Source organism: Leucopleurus acutus (genome assembly GCF_964270905.1).
Source record: "Leucopleurus acutus genome assembly, chromosome: 18".
Lineage (NCBI taxonomy): Eukaryota > Metazoa > Chordata > Mammalia > Artiodactyla > Delphinidae > Leucopleurus > Leucopleurus acutus.
In genome coordinates, this window is record NC_139160.1 from 35,516,154 (window position 1) to 35,530,056 (window position 13,903).

Consider the following 13,903-nt stretch of genomic DNA (forward strand, 5'->3'; position numbering starts at 1 on the left):
AGAGAGATAGAGATAATCATTTCAATGATGAGGTGTGATGTCAACCTTAATTTCTCTGGAGTAAGCAAGAGATGGGAGAAGTGAAAATGCTGATGCCTCAGAAAGTTCCAGTATCTGTGTTGTGCTGGGAGTACCATTATGCATTTAATTACTTACTTTTAATTTTATATAAGAACAAACTATACAAAAGAAAACTAGGTATTTTATTTTGTATCAACAACAAAGAAATACCCAACAAAGAATGTTTCCATACTAAATTTAAACTTTTCAAAGTACAGCTATATATCTGTGTGTATATTTGTCTAAGTCCATATTAATGTGCATTTAGTAGAAATGTAAGGGATTTTAATGAAAACAATTTTGGTTATTTTAGGACTTTTGGCTGGTGTACAGACTTTAAAGCCTAATTCCTCACTAACAACCCCAAATACCACTTGATGAGTGATGTTTACTTATTTTAGTAAAACTATAACAGAGCTGTGTGAGCCTTGTATTCTTTAGCAACATAATTAAGTATTCCATATGTTGGTGTTCCTCATATATATAATGACAATAATATCACATACCTCTTTGAGATACCATGACAAATTCAAGACAAGGACACATGTAAAAAACTTAACTGAATGCTAACTCAATAAATAATGGTGGAGGTAATCTTTTGAAATGTTACATATTATTCAGTGCTGGCAAATTTTTTCACATTTAAAACTCTAGTTTTCAGGATTAAGACTTTTACAGTTCACAGAACAAATCCAGCCAAGAAAGGTCTCATTAGTAAGCTTTAACTTTTAGACAAAGTTCCTTTTGAAAGGAAATTAATGAACAACATGTGTATACCTATAAAAAATATAGTTATGCTTTTGCACATCTGATTTGCACATATATATTTTAACCCTATATATTAGCCATTGTTTTCTACATTTTATATATATCAAAATTTCAATGTCAGTATCAATTTAATATTTATCAGATTAAAAGAATTTTAAAACATCTATTATTCTTTACTATAATCAAATACATATGTTTTATACCAATTATACAAATAAATTATGTTCACATATTATACTATTCTTAATCTTTACTTGAACTATTGTCATTACATTCTAGTCAGAGGTATTTTTTGTTGTACATAATTACAATTTCCTTTTAAGTGGTTTCTTTACAGGAATCTGTAAGGGTGACCATTGCCTAGGTCTACCTTTGAAGCATGGGCATGAATAATAATGGTTTCATATGTTTGGCAGTCTAATTATAATTCTATTAAATTAAACTAATTTTAATAGGTACTCACGTGTTGAACAGAAAATGTGACTTTCTGATTGTTCTGTTAATATTACTTTTTTTCCCAAAATTAGGAAAGTAAAATAGATTTTGTTGATTTTTTAAATCTCTGCCCCCCAAATTGGAAAGTACTAATTATGAAATTGGGTTACAATTGTATCCATTCTACTGCCAGTTCCCCAGCATTTCTTGGGTTCCCAGGTTATTAATTCATCCTTTTTGGATTATCTAATTCTGCTACAAATATTCACTGAACACCTACTAATCTCCAGTCACTGTTCTCAGTGCTGGTAAACCAAACAGCAAAAGTCCCTGGTCTGTTGCAGTTTAAATTATATTCAGCAGATTAAGAACAAATATACAAGTTAGTTTAGTTTATGCAATGACTAGTTATCAAGAAATATAACTAAAAGTAAAAAAAGGGGGATGGGAAGAACAGGATAAGGGAACAGTGCTGCTATTTTTATGAAGGTTGGCTGAGAAAGGCCACCCTGATTAGTTAAATCTTATATACAAATTGCTATATGAAAATTTAATAAATGTTTTTCTAAAAGGAAGAGTTCTTTGATTTATTATGACCAATAAACATTTGTTGGGTGTCTTTTTCTCCAAATATTTATATTTTATTGGTATTTTAAGAGTAAGGACTGGCAAACAATGGACTAAAAGCCAAAGCTAACCCACCGGTTGTTCTGTATGGCTTTGGTTTATACATTATAAGAGTTGAAAATAATCAAACAAAGAATAATACTTCATGGTGAATTTAGTGAATATTAGCATTTTGTGAAATTCAAATTTCAATGCCCATAAAATTTAATTGTGACTCACTTATTTGTTTGCCTATTGTTTACAGTTGCTTTCACTCTTTAATGCCCATATGGTTGCAACAAAGAGACCCATAAGGAAACCCACAAAGGCTCTGTTTTTTACTATCTGGCCCTTCATGGAAAAAAAAATTTTCCAACCTCTGTTACTGCAGAAAATAAATCTCCATATCATATTTCTAGGAAACTTGTGGTGCCAAATGTATATTCCCTTGACCCAACTCTAATTTATTGGCAGCTGGAGTGGACAGTTTCTGTACATGTTTACAATGTCCCACCATAAGCAGCCTTCTGGTCTACCTGTTTATCCTCTTAGGAGCATTCTTTGAGGTGCTGGGAGCAAGCTCAGACTGCATGACCCTTACACAGGAAGCCCAACTGTGCAAACAAAGCTCCAGGAGCTATCCTCAACCAACTGGGTATGGAAGTATGTGTATCTACTGTAATATCACTTTCAGTGTTCTCACCTTTTTCTTTATATGATCCACTTAACTTCTTTGTTGGCAAATACTTTCTTCAATTATCTTTTTTTATTTTTAAATGACAGTGAGTTTATCATAGGAGACAAAAAAGCAACACAAGGGTCTGTGCATGAACTCAGCAACAGAAGTGCAATGACCAATCACCTGCAGACTTTGGAAAAAGTGAGGTGATTCGTTACTGATCATGAGGTACATCTGTTGTTTAAGTAGTGATTTGTGGACTGAAGAGCTAGTAGCAAAGTTTGTATTGTATGCAGTGATTCACAGTTAATATGTTGTGGTAACTAAAATTGGGAGGGCCTGTTTTATTTAACTAAGCCATGGTAAATGAAATTTATTCACACCAGAACCATGCAAAGCTAGGACCATCTATATTTGAGGAGATATTGTACAATCATACTGCAGAGAAAGAGGACTAGAATGTTAGGGTAGAAGACTGACAGGCACAAGTGTATGAATAAGAAGCCCTCCTTTGCTTTGGTTAAAGGGGAATCAAGATTCTGAGAGGCACTGATCTCTTCTTGACACAAGGCTGTCCCACTGTGCTGCCCTGCATCCAGCATGGCAGCAGGCAAGCAGGGGTCCCTCAAGCTTAGACTAAGGCATTTATAAGAGACTATTTAGTTCCAAAGAAAGAGTCAACAAAGAGTTAAAAGGTGAGAATCTTTCAAATTGATATATTTTAGAGGTAAAAGAGAAAAAAAATAAGAAAACTGTATCATTACATCGTTCTGTTTACCTTATGCGTGCTAACTGTGAACACCAATTGGAGCCTAGTTAAAGATATATGTCAAGCATGCTGATGGCATATCAAGACAACAATAGCAGTGACTCTTCCCTTAGATTGTGATTGACTGAATGGACAGGAGAAAGAATTAAAACCATCCTTTATTCTACATGTTTGCATTGCCTCCTTGTTAATGACCTTCTTGCAGCCACATGTCAGTTACTGATTTTCATTAACAACCAGGTGTCTGATCAGACAGCTCTACATCTTTCATGTGAACTCAAAGCAAATTTTAATATAGCTAACAATAACAGGAATCTTGGTGAAAAAAAAAATGTAAAAGGAGAGAAAGCATTAATTCTTAACTAAAAATTTCCTTGAAATTATTTTATTGAATCATTTTATTATTGAGCATATTATTGAGCATATTATGATGTTTGACTATTTAATGGGTACCTTGGATTTTCATAAATGTAAAATTTTTAAATTATCTAACTGTAGGGATGAACTGATATTTCTCTCTTTCTATTCAAAGGACTTGGCCAGATCATTTTATCCTGAATTTTTCTCATCACACTTTCCATCATTGCCTGTACTGTTGAAAGGCAAAAATGGAAATTAAAATAGATAGGTGGAATTAACCATCTTGACCTGATTTTTACTCCTTGGCTTGAACTGAACAAACTGCACTATCAAGAACTTTTAAAAAACAGCTTTTCATACTGCAGTTCTACAACTGGATAATTTCTAAAGCATTTAGCTCAGTAGTGATCATCATATGGCTTTAATAAAATGATTCACTTACAATACTGTGCCAGAGAAATCTAAGCATTTGCAGTTAGGTGGGGGAAATAACTTTAAAATACTGTATGACTTTTTCTGAAGAAGAGCAATATAATAAAAGAAAACTTATTCTTTCATATTTGCCCTTTTGAGGACTACTATTTAATGTTTGCCTCAGTAACTCCATTCAGTCACTTTAGTTCCACTTCAGTACGTTTTCATTGAACTTGAAATATATCATTGGAGATTACCATTTCAAGGTCATCAGTTTGCACCAAGCTGTAGAAACAACTCAAAATTACGAATAACGTCATGTCAGCCTAAACCCAGTTTGTTTTACAGACACAAAGAGTTTTCTTCTGGAATAGGTGTTGACTTATGAGGCTGCTAAGAGATATTTTAGGGAAGAACCATACTTCTTCCCCAAGGGTCTCAGGGGAAGAACAAAGTAAAGTCAAGGTAACTGCTTCCTTGACAGTCTTTAGAATCAGGGAAGATGCTTATGTGTTAAATTAAATTCTGGTTGTTTACATTGTTCTCAATGAGTCTGCAGACAAAGGACTTTCAGCTCCTAGAAGCTATGTTCTGTAATAAAGAGTGAAGGAAGGTTCTCTCAGTTAAAAATTGAATCGCTTGTCAGTGAAGTTTTCTTTCATGGGCTCATCTTCACTAGAAAGACACAAAGCTTAGTGACTATCTTGGCTGTAACCATTTCCAGGGTCTCTTCTGAGGATGGATCAGGGTTAAAATTATAAGTTAAATTCTTCAAAATTTAGTCTAGTAAAAACTTTATTTTGCCTTTTAGTGTTCAGAGGATTTGCACCACTTAACTGTACATTGTGTACATCTTTCAATGAATGCGGATTGAGTAATAAATTAGTGTATTATGATAAAATGCCATCATAATTATAAATTCTTTTTAGTGAGTACATTCTTTTTGATCAATCTCCCAGTGAATGTTCAATACATAAGTACATTCTTTTTCTAAATCAAGTCTCCTTTTACAAACCCACAGGGAAAAAAGCCTGTGTGTGTTTATGCATGTTTCATAAGTACTAGATCTTAATCCTCCAATGCGTGGTTCTTCTCTGTCAAAGAAAGAGAGAGTTCGCAGGGCTACCTCAGCTTACTTCCATGATAGAAACTCACAGAGAAGGAGAAGTAAAAGATTTAGACATGGGCTTCCCTGGTGGTGCAGTGGTTGAGAGTCCGCCTCCCGATGCAGGGGACACGGGTTCGTGCCCCGGTCCGGGAAGATCCCACATGCCGCGGAACGGCTGGGCACGTGAGCCATGGCCGCTGAGCCTGCGTGTCCCGAGCCTGTGCTCCGCAGCAGGAGAGGCCACAACAGTGAGAGGCCCGAATACCGCAAAAACAAACAAAATATTTAGACATAAGTAGAAGTCACTGCATTTTCACCTAATGTGGTACTAATATAAACCCTCAATTTTAATAAACATTGGTAGGTCATAGAGAGCCTTCAATTAATATATCTTTGTAAGGGTGGGTGCTCATTTATGAAAAAGACAAAAATGTACTTTCCAAGAGTTTATAGTTTAGGTGGAGATCAATGAGCGCTCATGTTTTTTTACTATACTGATGAAAAGGCATTTGAGTGACTTTTGTTTGTGTCATACAGTCAGTAATACTACAACTAGAACTCAGTTGTCATAATAGTCATTTTTCCTTTCATTCACAAGTGCTGACATTTTCTTTCATTCAAAAAGGGTAGAAAAATTCTAATAAATATTATATGGAAAGTGTTTTGAAAAGTTTTTAAACTTTTCAAAAGGTTTTTAAGAAGTATCTTAAAATAGTATTTTAATAATAATATAAATAACAAGGGCTTGGTTTAATTTATGCAAATGTTAGTTATAAAAATAAATAATTGGAAAATTTCAAGTAGTATGAGTTTATGTTCAGTGAACAGTTATTAAGAAAATGAAAAAATAAAGTATACTTGTAATAATGTTTTAATATGTGTTCTTTTGCTATAAAGTTATTTTAATACATGAGCTTTTTACTGTAAAAAAGGTGGCTTAGTAATAATGATAGAAATAATAACTACAAGCTTTGAGTTACTTTTTTAAAGTCTCTTTCCTATGACATCTTTAGCAACACCAAAAACTGCTTTTAAAAATAATGAATTAGTATTTTAATAACAGAACTAAGATGTATTTATGGCAAACTCTTTAAAATAGGAAGTTACAAATCAAAAATTCAACTTCCTCCATTTCCTAAATGCTCCATGTATTTTATTACACACACACGCACACACTCCACACCTCCCATAATAGTTGCATTGATTTAATATCAACCAGTTGGTTTTGATGTGAATATCAAAATTATACATTTTCTAAATTTTTTGTAAATTTAATGATTATTAAGATTATTAATAAATTATTAAGATTATTTAATAAAATTATTATTTAATTTTAGGAAAGCTTAAGTAAATCTTTCAACATTTACATGGTATTCATATTGATTTTCTATTAATTACCTGCTAATTTCATTAGTGTATTCCTATTTTAATGTTTCTAATTTACTTCTTGATTTATACAAGCTTTTTACATATCAAGGAAATTCACTCCTTGTTATATTTATAAAACATTTTTGTTGTTAATGTTCTCAGTCTTTGGGTTTTTTAAATTGGTTTATTTTTAATGTAACTATATTTTATATTGAGGTGGTTAGTGATCATATATATATATATATATATATATATATACTTTAAAATTTCTGGGTCTCATGCTTTCCCTCATGGACTTTTGATCTTAGGCCCACCTAGAAGTGAAAGTTCATCAACTACGTTTTCATCTTCTAGGATGTTTAAGGTTGTAGTAGAGTGTGACCGAAGGCAGGTTACTTAAAATTCCCGTCCCTGTTAATGCATGTGGAGCCCTGAGAAAAGAACCACACATATGCTATTTCTGTGGCACTGTGTGCTGTGCTCTAGCCCTGTCTCATCTAAACCTCATTCTGATGTAACGAGTAAGGCAGGACTCTAAGTTATTTATTTTTCTCCAGAGGACAACTGGTTATCTTAACACTATTTATTTGAATAATAAAATGTTTTTTCACTGATTTGAACAGCCATTTTTACTATATTACACTCACATGTATTAGAGTTATTTCTGGCTTTCTTTTCATATTTATTAACATAGCCATTTTCATTCATAATAAAGCCATCTTTTTAAAATCTCTAGTTACACAATACTTTTTAATATCTGGTAGGTCATTATTTCCTCAAGATTCCTTTGTATTGGAGATTGTCTGGCTTTTAAAAATGTATATCCTAATATTTGACTTTCAAATTTCCAGAGAAACACAAGTATAATTTTATAAATACCTTGTACAAATATTATTATATAAATTGTGATTATAAGATAATAATTATCATTTGCACAATAACAAACCATCTCATTCAAAATTAGTATGATTCTTTGTATTCATTCAAACTGATATTATTCAACAGAGTTTTACTTTTTTCTTTATCTAGATTTGTAACCTATTTTGCTGATTTTATTTTTAAATAATTTACTTTTAGTGGTGCTATTTAAATAGGTTCTTCTGTTCTGTACACAATCTGGTTATTTTCATTTTTAAAAATTACGTGGATTTTTGTATTTTACTTATTTGCCAACTTCCAGAAATTTTAATTTTTTTCTAAGATTTTAAAGATAATAATTTTTAATTATTAAGGTGGACTGTTACATGAAATACAAATAATTAAAATGATATTCCATACTTTTGTTTCCCTTGGTTATGAGCCAAGAAGTTGGCATCCTTTTTTATTTCTTGATTTTAGTGAAATTAGTATAAACTAAACAAAATGCTTGGGTTTTGAGATGTATATACGTACTTCAAAATCTAGCATTAAGCTTAATGATATATATACATTTATGTCTCTATACAAATCTTCAACTTACGACGGGATTACATGTTGATAACCCCATTGCAAGTTTAAAGTATAGTAAGTTGAAAATTCATTTAATACACCTAACTTACAGAACATCAGAGCTTAGCTAAGCCCACCGTAAACATTCTCAGAACACTTACATTAGCCTACAGTTGGGCAGAATCATCTAACACAAAGCCTATTTTATAGTATAGTGTTGGAAATCTTATGTAGTTTTTTGAATACTGTCTGAAAGTGAAAAACAGAATGGCTGTAAGAGTTATCAGTTGTTTACTCTCGTGATCACATGGCTGACTGGGAGCTGCGGCTCACTGTCCTGCCCACCTTCACAAGAGAGTATTGTACTGCATATTGCTGGCCCGGGAAAAGATTAAAATTCGAAATTCGACTTACAATTTCGATCAAATACATATCACTTCCACACCATCATAAGTCAGAGAATTCATAAGTCAAACCATTGAAAGTCGGGGAGTGTCTGTACATAGCTATTTATCAGTTTATTATCATTTTACAAATATTTATACTGGGGGGATGTAGAATTTCATTGGTTGTTTATTTGGTGCACATGAAAGTATTTTGATGATTATGAAATGTTACAATGCCATCCTAATAAAATATAACGAATTATCTAAAAAGTAAAGACTTTTATTTGTGCTTGAAAAATATTTTCTCTGCAATAATACTTTTTTATATAAGTGTAAGAATGTTATCTCGAAGTTATATTTTTCATAAGTATGCAGATACATGAAAGACAATGAAAATTTTATTCTATGAAAAATTCAAGAAATAAGTAATTTTTATAATAATACCTTCTTTAAAGCTTGATGTCTTATGTTAAGTATCATGAAACATATCTTTTGCTTTAAAAAATTTTCAGAATCCTTCTCAATATTTACTGTTTTTTTAAAAAGAATACATCTGACTAATTTAACTTTTTCCAAATGATTTGATGGCACCAGGATCACCATTATTATTGGGCCAAAATGTTCTTTAGTCATTATATAATGTGTTTTTTTTTTAACAGCTATAAATGATTGTTCTATTTGAGTTAAAGCAATATTTCTTTTTTCTGGTTATTCCTTCACTATCAGCTGTTGCTAATTTCAACTCCTCCAGATCATTTTGACTTGTAGGTTTGTAAAAAGTCTTGAAAATCAAGTAACTAAGCTTATTAACATTGTGTTAAAATTATAGTAAAAAGGCTCTGTGAGAATACCTGAGGTCCTTTCTGTTAAGTTGAATAAAAGCTTTACCTTCTTTACTGGATATTTTTGTGGCATCTGTTGTGTCTGTTCAGAAAACTCCTATCATTTTATCCTGTGTTGTGTTCAAGATAAGTAAGATTGTTAATTATTTGAATTATAGATATGGAATAAGTCTTGCTGTCTGTAATGCCAAAATAGAATGTGCAAGTATTAATTCCTATTTTTCTTCTCCAAATAATCACATTTGGCTCTATGAATGAACAACTCCAAAGAGACCCAGAACCACACTTTAATAACATCTTGAGCACTTATTCTCCGTTTTATATTTTGAGAAAGGAGCCTGCTATTTGTTTTGTCATGAGGAAATCATTTTTGTAGTCATATTGTATCAGTACCTTCTAGTTATGTTACTGAACTTGGAAAACAGATACTTTATAAATTTTTAAAATGCAAGTTAAAGTAAACTCTATTTCTGCTATAACACATTGCCATAAAGACCTTTTTAAAACAAGTGCCATCTTTTAGCTCACAGTAAGTCAGAAGTCCAGGAAAGCACATCTGGATTCTCTGCTCGAGATCTCAAAAGGCTGAAAACAAGGGGTTGGCGAGGCTGTGTTCTCATCTGCAGCTGGAGGCCATCTTCCAAGGTCATTCAGATTATTGACAGAGAGTTTATGAAAGCAATCTGGATGCTATTGTGCCTGCAGTCACACATTTTAGAGTTGTGCCTCTGCTTTGCAGGCATTTGAGATAACTAAAGATGGTTTCATGAACCCGAGAGTAACTATGTCTTAAAATAACCTTTCCTTATTTATTTCTTTCAACTATATTACTTACCAGCACAGTAGCCCACTCTTGTTCATATTCTGTTTTTAATTTATGTGGTGACAAATATTGCCTTTACTTTAAGGAACAGCTCAGAGTAACATTGCTCAGAGAGAATGGCTTTGTCCTTCCTCTAACTCAGGAAACCACCAAGGGGATACATACACTCTTATAAGCAAAAGAAAACAACAGAACTCACAAACAAACTGATACATTTTTAAAAGTATAATACAGTTGGGAAGTTTATACAGTCAACTAATGAAGTATGCTGGTGAGAAAATACCTTAAAGAATATTATCACTAATAACTTGCATTAGAAAAAGAGCAAGCATATTTTTAAGTTTGTGATCATTAAAAACTAGACAAAACATTTATATTACAGTCTGAATAAGAAAATAATCAACTTATTGATTAGTATAAGTAAGCTCTACAAATCAAGAAATCTTTGTTTTGTATTATGAAACTTTTTTTGACTAAGCAAAATTGAAGAGTGGAGTGAAAATAGATCTTCTCTAGAGCCTCCTGAAAGAAAAGAAAGCCCTGCCAACACCCTGATTTTAGCACAAAACGTAACTTGAACTTCTGACCTCCAGAACTGTAAGATAATAAATGCATGTTTGTTAAACTGCTAAATTTGAGATAATTTTTCTCAGCAGCCGTAGTAAATTAACACAGCTTCTAAATTAAAAAAAAAAAAAAAGGAAAGCAGGAATGCACTCCTATTTCTGATGTAGCAACTTTAGGATAAAATGTATAGTTCACCTCTGAAAACTGCAGCTAGAGGAAAAACACTGTAAAAGTAAAAAATCCTGCCATGTGTTGAGGTTGAAAACACATCTAGCTTTTTTCAATGAAACTTTGAAACTCAAATCAAGTCCTCACTTTCCCCTTTGAATACCAACACCTTTTATTGCTCAGAGGCCCTTAACCTCACACATTCTCAATGATTTTCTCTGAGAAGGATGAATGTACCTTAAACACCATGCAAAGAATTTGACCAAGGTTTTGGAGAAGAAAGTAGTGGAAGATATTTAATTCCAGACCTGCAAATACGTGTCTCTTGGGATTGTGTTAATTAGTATTAGGTTACCCTATTTCTTCTGCCATGATTTGTCAAGAGTTAGTCATAAGAGAGAGGTATTTGCATACAACTCTTAATTTTTAGTTAGGCATTCATGGAATCCCAATGCTATCAAGCTTTGAAAATTCACATGACTTTGAAATTATTTAACACTTTAGTTCACCTTGGAATTTCAATTTGTACATATTTGAATAAAACATTTAACATATCAATAAAACATCATAAATACATTTAAGCATAAAAGAAGCACTTTTGTTTAAATAATTTATCTTATGTTACTAAACAGTATCAAATGACTTTTATGAATATTCCAGTTTATTTTTACTCTAAAAATAATAATAGTCTTATAATACTTAATGTTTAGTTGTATGAAAATTAGCTCATATATTTAATAACTTCAAAAAAACAGATTTAATTCATTCTAACTCAGCATTTATATTAGTACAGCTTTGTCACTTTTGAATAAAAATTGAGCATAAATTATACCATTTTACTTCAATTAGCAAAACTTTTCCTGCCAAGTTGTTTATATTTATTTAGTTCATTGCTGGTTATGTTCTACAAAGTAAATGAGTCCCCTGAGGAATGTCTTCCCTAGTTTGCAAACTTGTAATACATTACAAGTAAAATGATCTTTAGTGCATAAGTGAAAGTACCCAAGAATGTTGACTTGTACATGTAGGGATATTTAATCACTGAAAATGGAACATAACTGAATGTGAGTGTAAACATTAAGATCAAACACTGAAGCAAGATCAGTGTTTGCTGGTTTATATTTTATCATATAAACAGTTGTGAACTAGTTCAAGGTAAATGTTTTTAATGTGAAATGTTTAACTGAATCCCTTAAAACACACCTCATCAGCAATTTAGCTTATTCTTTTGATTTCTATTTTATTAGTCAGATTTACTACATTTCTCAAATTTATACATAAAAAGCTTTTAGGAAAGATAAGCTATTTTGTTTAGAGATTCTAAGAGTTGATAAGGATAGAAGATCATTTTATGTCTCTAATTCTATTGCTATTCCCCGAATGCATTTTTTAAAAATAAGGTTTAAAAAAAGCACAGCTGACATTTGTTTACATATCTTAAAATTGACTTTTAAACCCTTCTGCTATTTAAGGCATAAGACAAATTTAAAGAGAAATTTAGTAAAGAATTTATTAACTTCTCTTCACTTTAAGAAATTATACAGATAACATACATAGCTTAGCTATTTAAAAGGGCTTTAATAAATGTCTTTTCAAGCTAGGATTATGTTGCATTTTTCATAGCAAACAGTGATAAAGGGAAGTTGTAAAATCTACTCACAGAACTGTGTCATGCCCAACAATGATTCTATTGAATCAATAGTTTAGCATGAGACCATTATGTAATTCAAACAAGCTGAACATATGTGTCTACTTTAATCATTAGTGTCTGCCAAGAAGAGAAAATAAAGTACTTATATTACTTCTTTTTTCCGCCATTTTTTTTTCTTCAAGAAAAATGAACAGGACAAGAATGTTTTCGCATCCTAGTTTGTACAGTGTCTTGGGAAAATTCTTTGTTGGATTAGTAGTAAATGGTGACTATGTGATTTTATGTTTTATCAGGAGCTACAACCATAGAGAAATATGACCTCAGAACAAATTTGTGGATCCAGGCAGGGATGATGAATGGCAGGAGACTGCAGTTTGGTGTGGCTGTTATTGATGACAAACTCTTTGTAATTGGAGGTCGAGATGGTTTAAAGACACTGAACAGTGTTGAATGTTACAACCCCAAAACCAAGACTTGGACTGTCTTACCACCAATGTCAACACATAGGCATGGTCTAGGTAAGATTCTTACTTTATTGATATTATTTTTAGAAAATATTTTATTGATAGTAAAAGTGTATGCTAAAATATAGTATTACTGTCATCAATTATCATTAACTTTAGGTAAATTGTGGGCTTATTTGGAGCATATATATATTTTTAATTCTTGATATTTTCCTGTGTTGACCAATATGCAATAAACTGTTGAGAGTGATGTTAAATATACCAAGACGAGTAGATATCAAGTTATTCTCAAAGTTTTCACAGTCTGGTATTCATACAACATGTAAAATTCATTTGGTATGAAGAAAACAATGCAGAACTATCATGGAGAGACCAGAGTAATGCAGCCTAGAGAAAGAAACAGTTAATGTGAATTGAGGAAAACTTAATTAAGGTGGCTCGCTCCCACATTACTGGACAGACAAATCTAGCTATATCTTTGCACTTAATTGATTCCACCTTGAAATGTTCATGGAGAGCAGGCAACACAGGTTTAGAAAAAGAGTGACACATCAATAGGCACCAGGGGTCAATATGGTAGGATTCAATCGATCTCTATTATGGAGTAACTTGGAGATGGGGAGAACTATATTTGGATTCAGAAGTTCTGGGTGTGAGTTTTGAATCTACCATTTGATATTGTCATGAATGGGCCCAGCAGTTAAACTATGAGCCTCTGTTTCCTGATTTGCCACCATTTCCTGATGATGATAATGAATATGAAATCACTTGTAAATTGTAAAGTCCTATACAAATATTTGAAAAAAAGAGTAATTTAATAAAGATAGTTCCTGAATTTGTACTTATTATATGGATTGTAAGAAGTGCTAATTAGTTTCTTTGAAGACCTGAAATAGGCCAGATAGTTGACTAAGTACCTTTCATATATGTAGAAATACACATTAGAAAGATATTGAAGTTTAATTACAAATGTACTGATTTAGACATTCATAGGTAAGCAAAATCAT

General features: G+C 32.0%; 1 protein-coding gene across 2 annotated transcripts in view; it reads left to right on the top strand.

The window, feature by feature from the left end:
• The window catches only part of KLHL1 (kelch like family member 1), a gene marked incomplete at both ends in the record, with an annotated part of 371,340 nt that overhangs the window by 289,854 nt on the left and 67,583 nt on the right, over positions 1 to 13,903 (top strand). For both annotated transcript variants that reach the window (XM_082859184.1, XM_082859185.1), the window contains one exon: positions 12,726 to 12,950. In XM_082859184.1, coding sequence (XP_082715310.1) covers positions 12,726 to 12,950 — 225 coding nt within the window. The remainder of the gene's footprint in view (positions 1 to 12,725; positions 12,951 to 13,903) is intronic.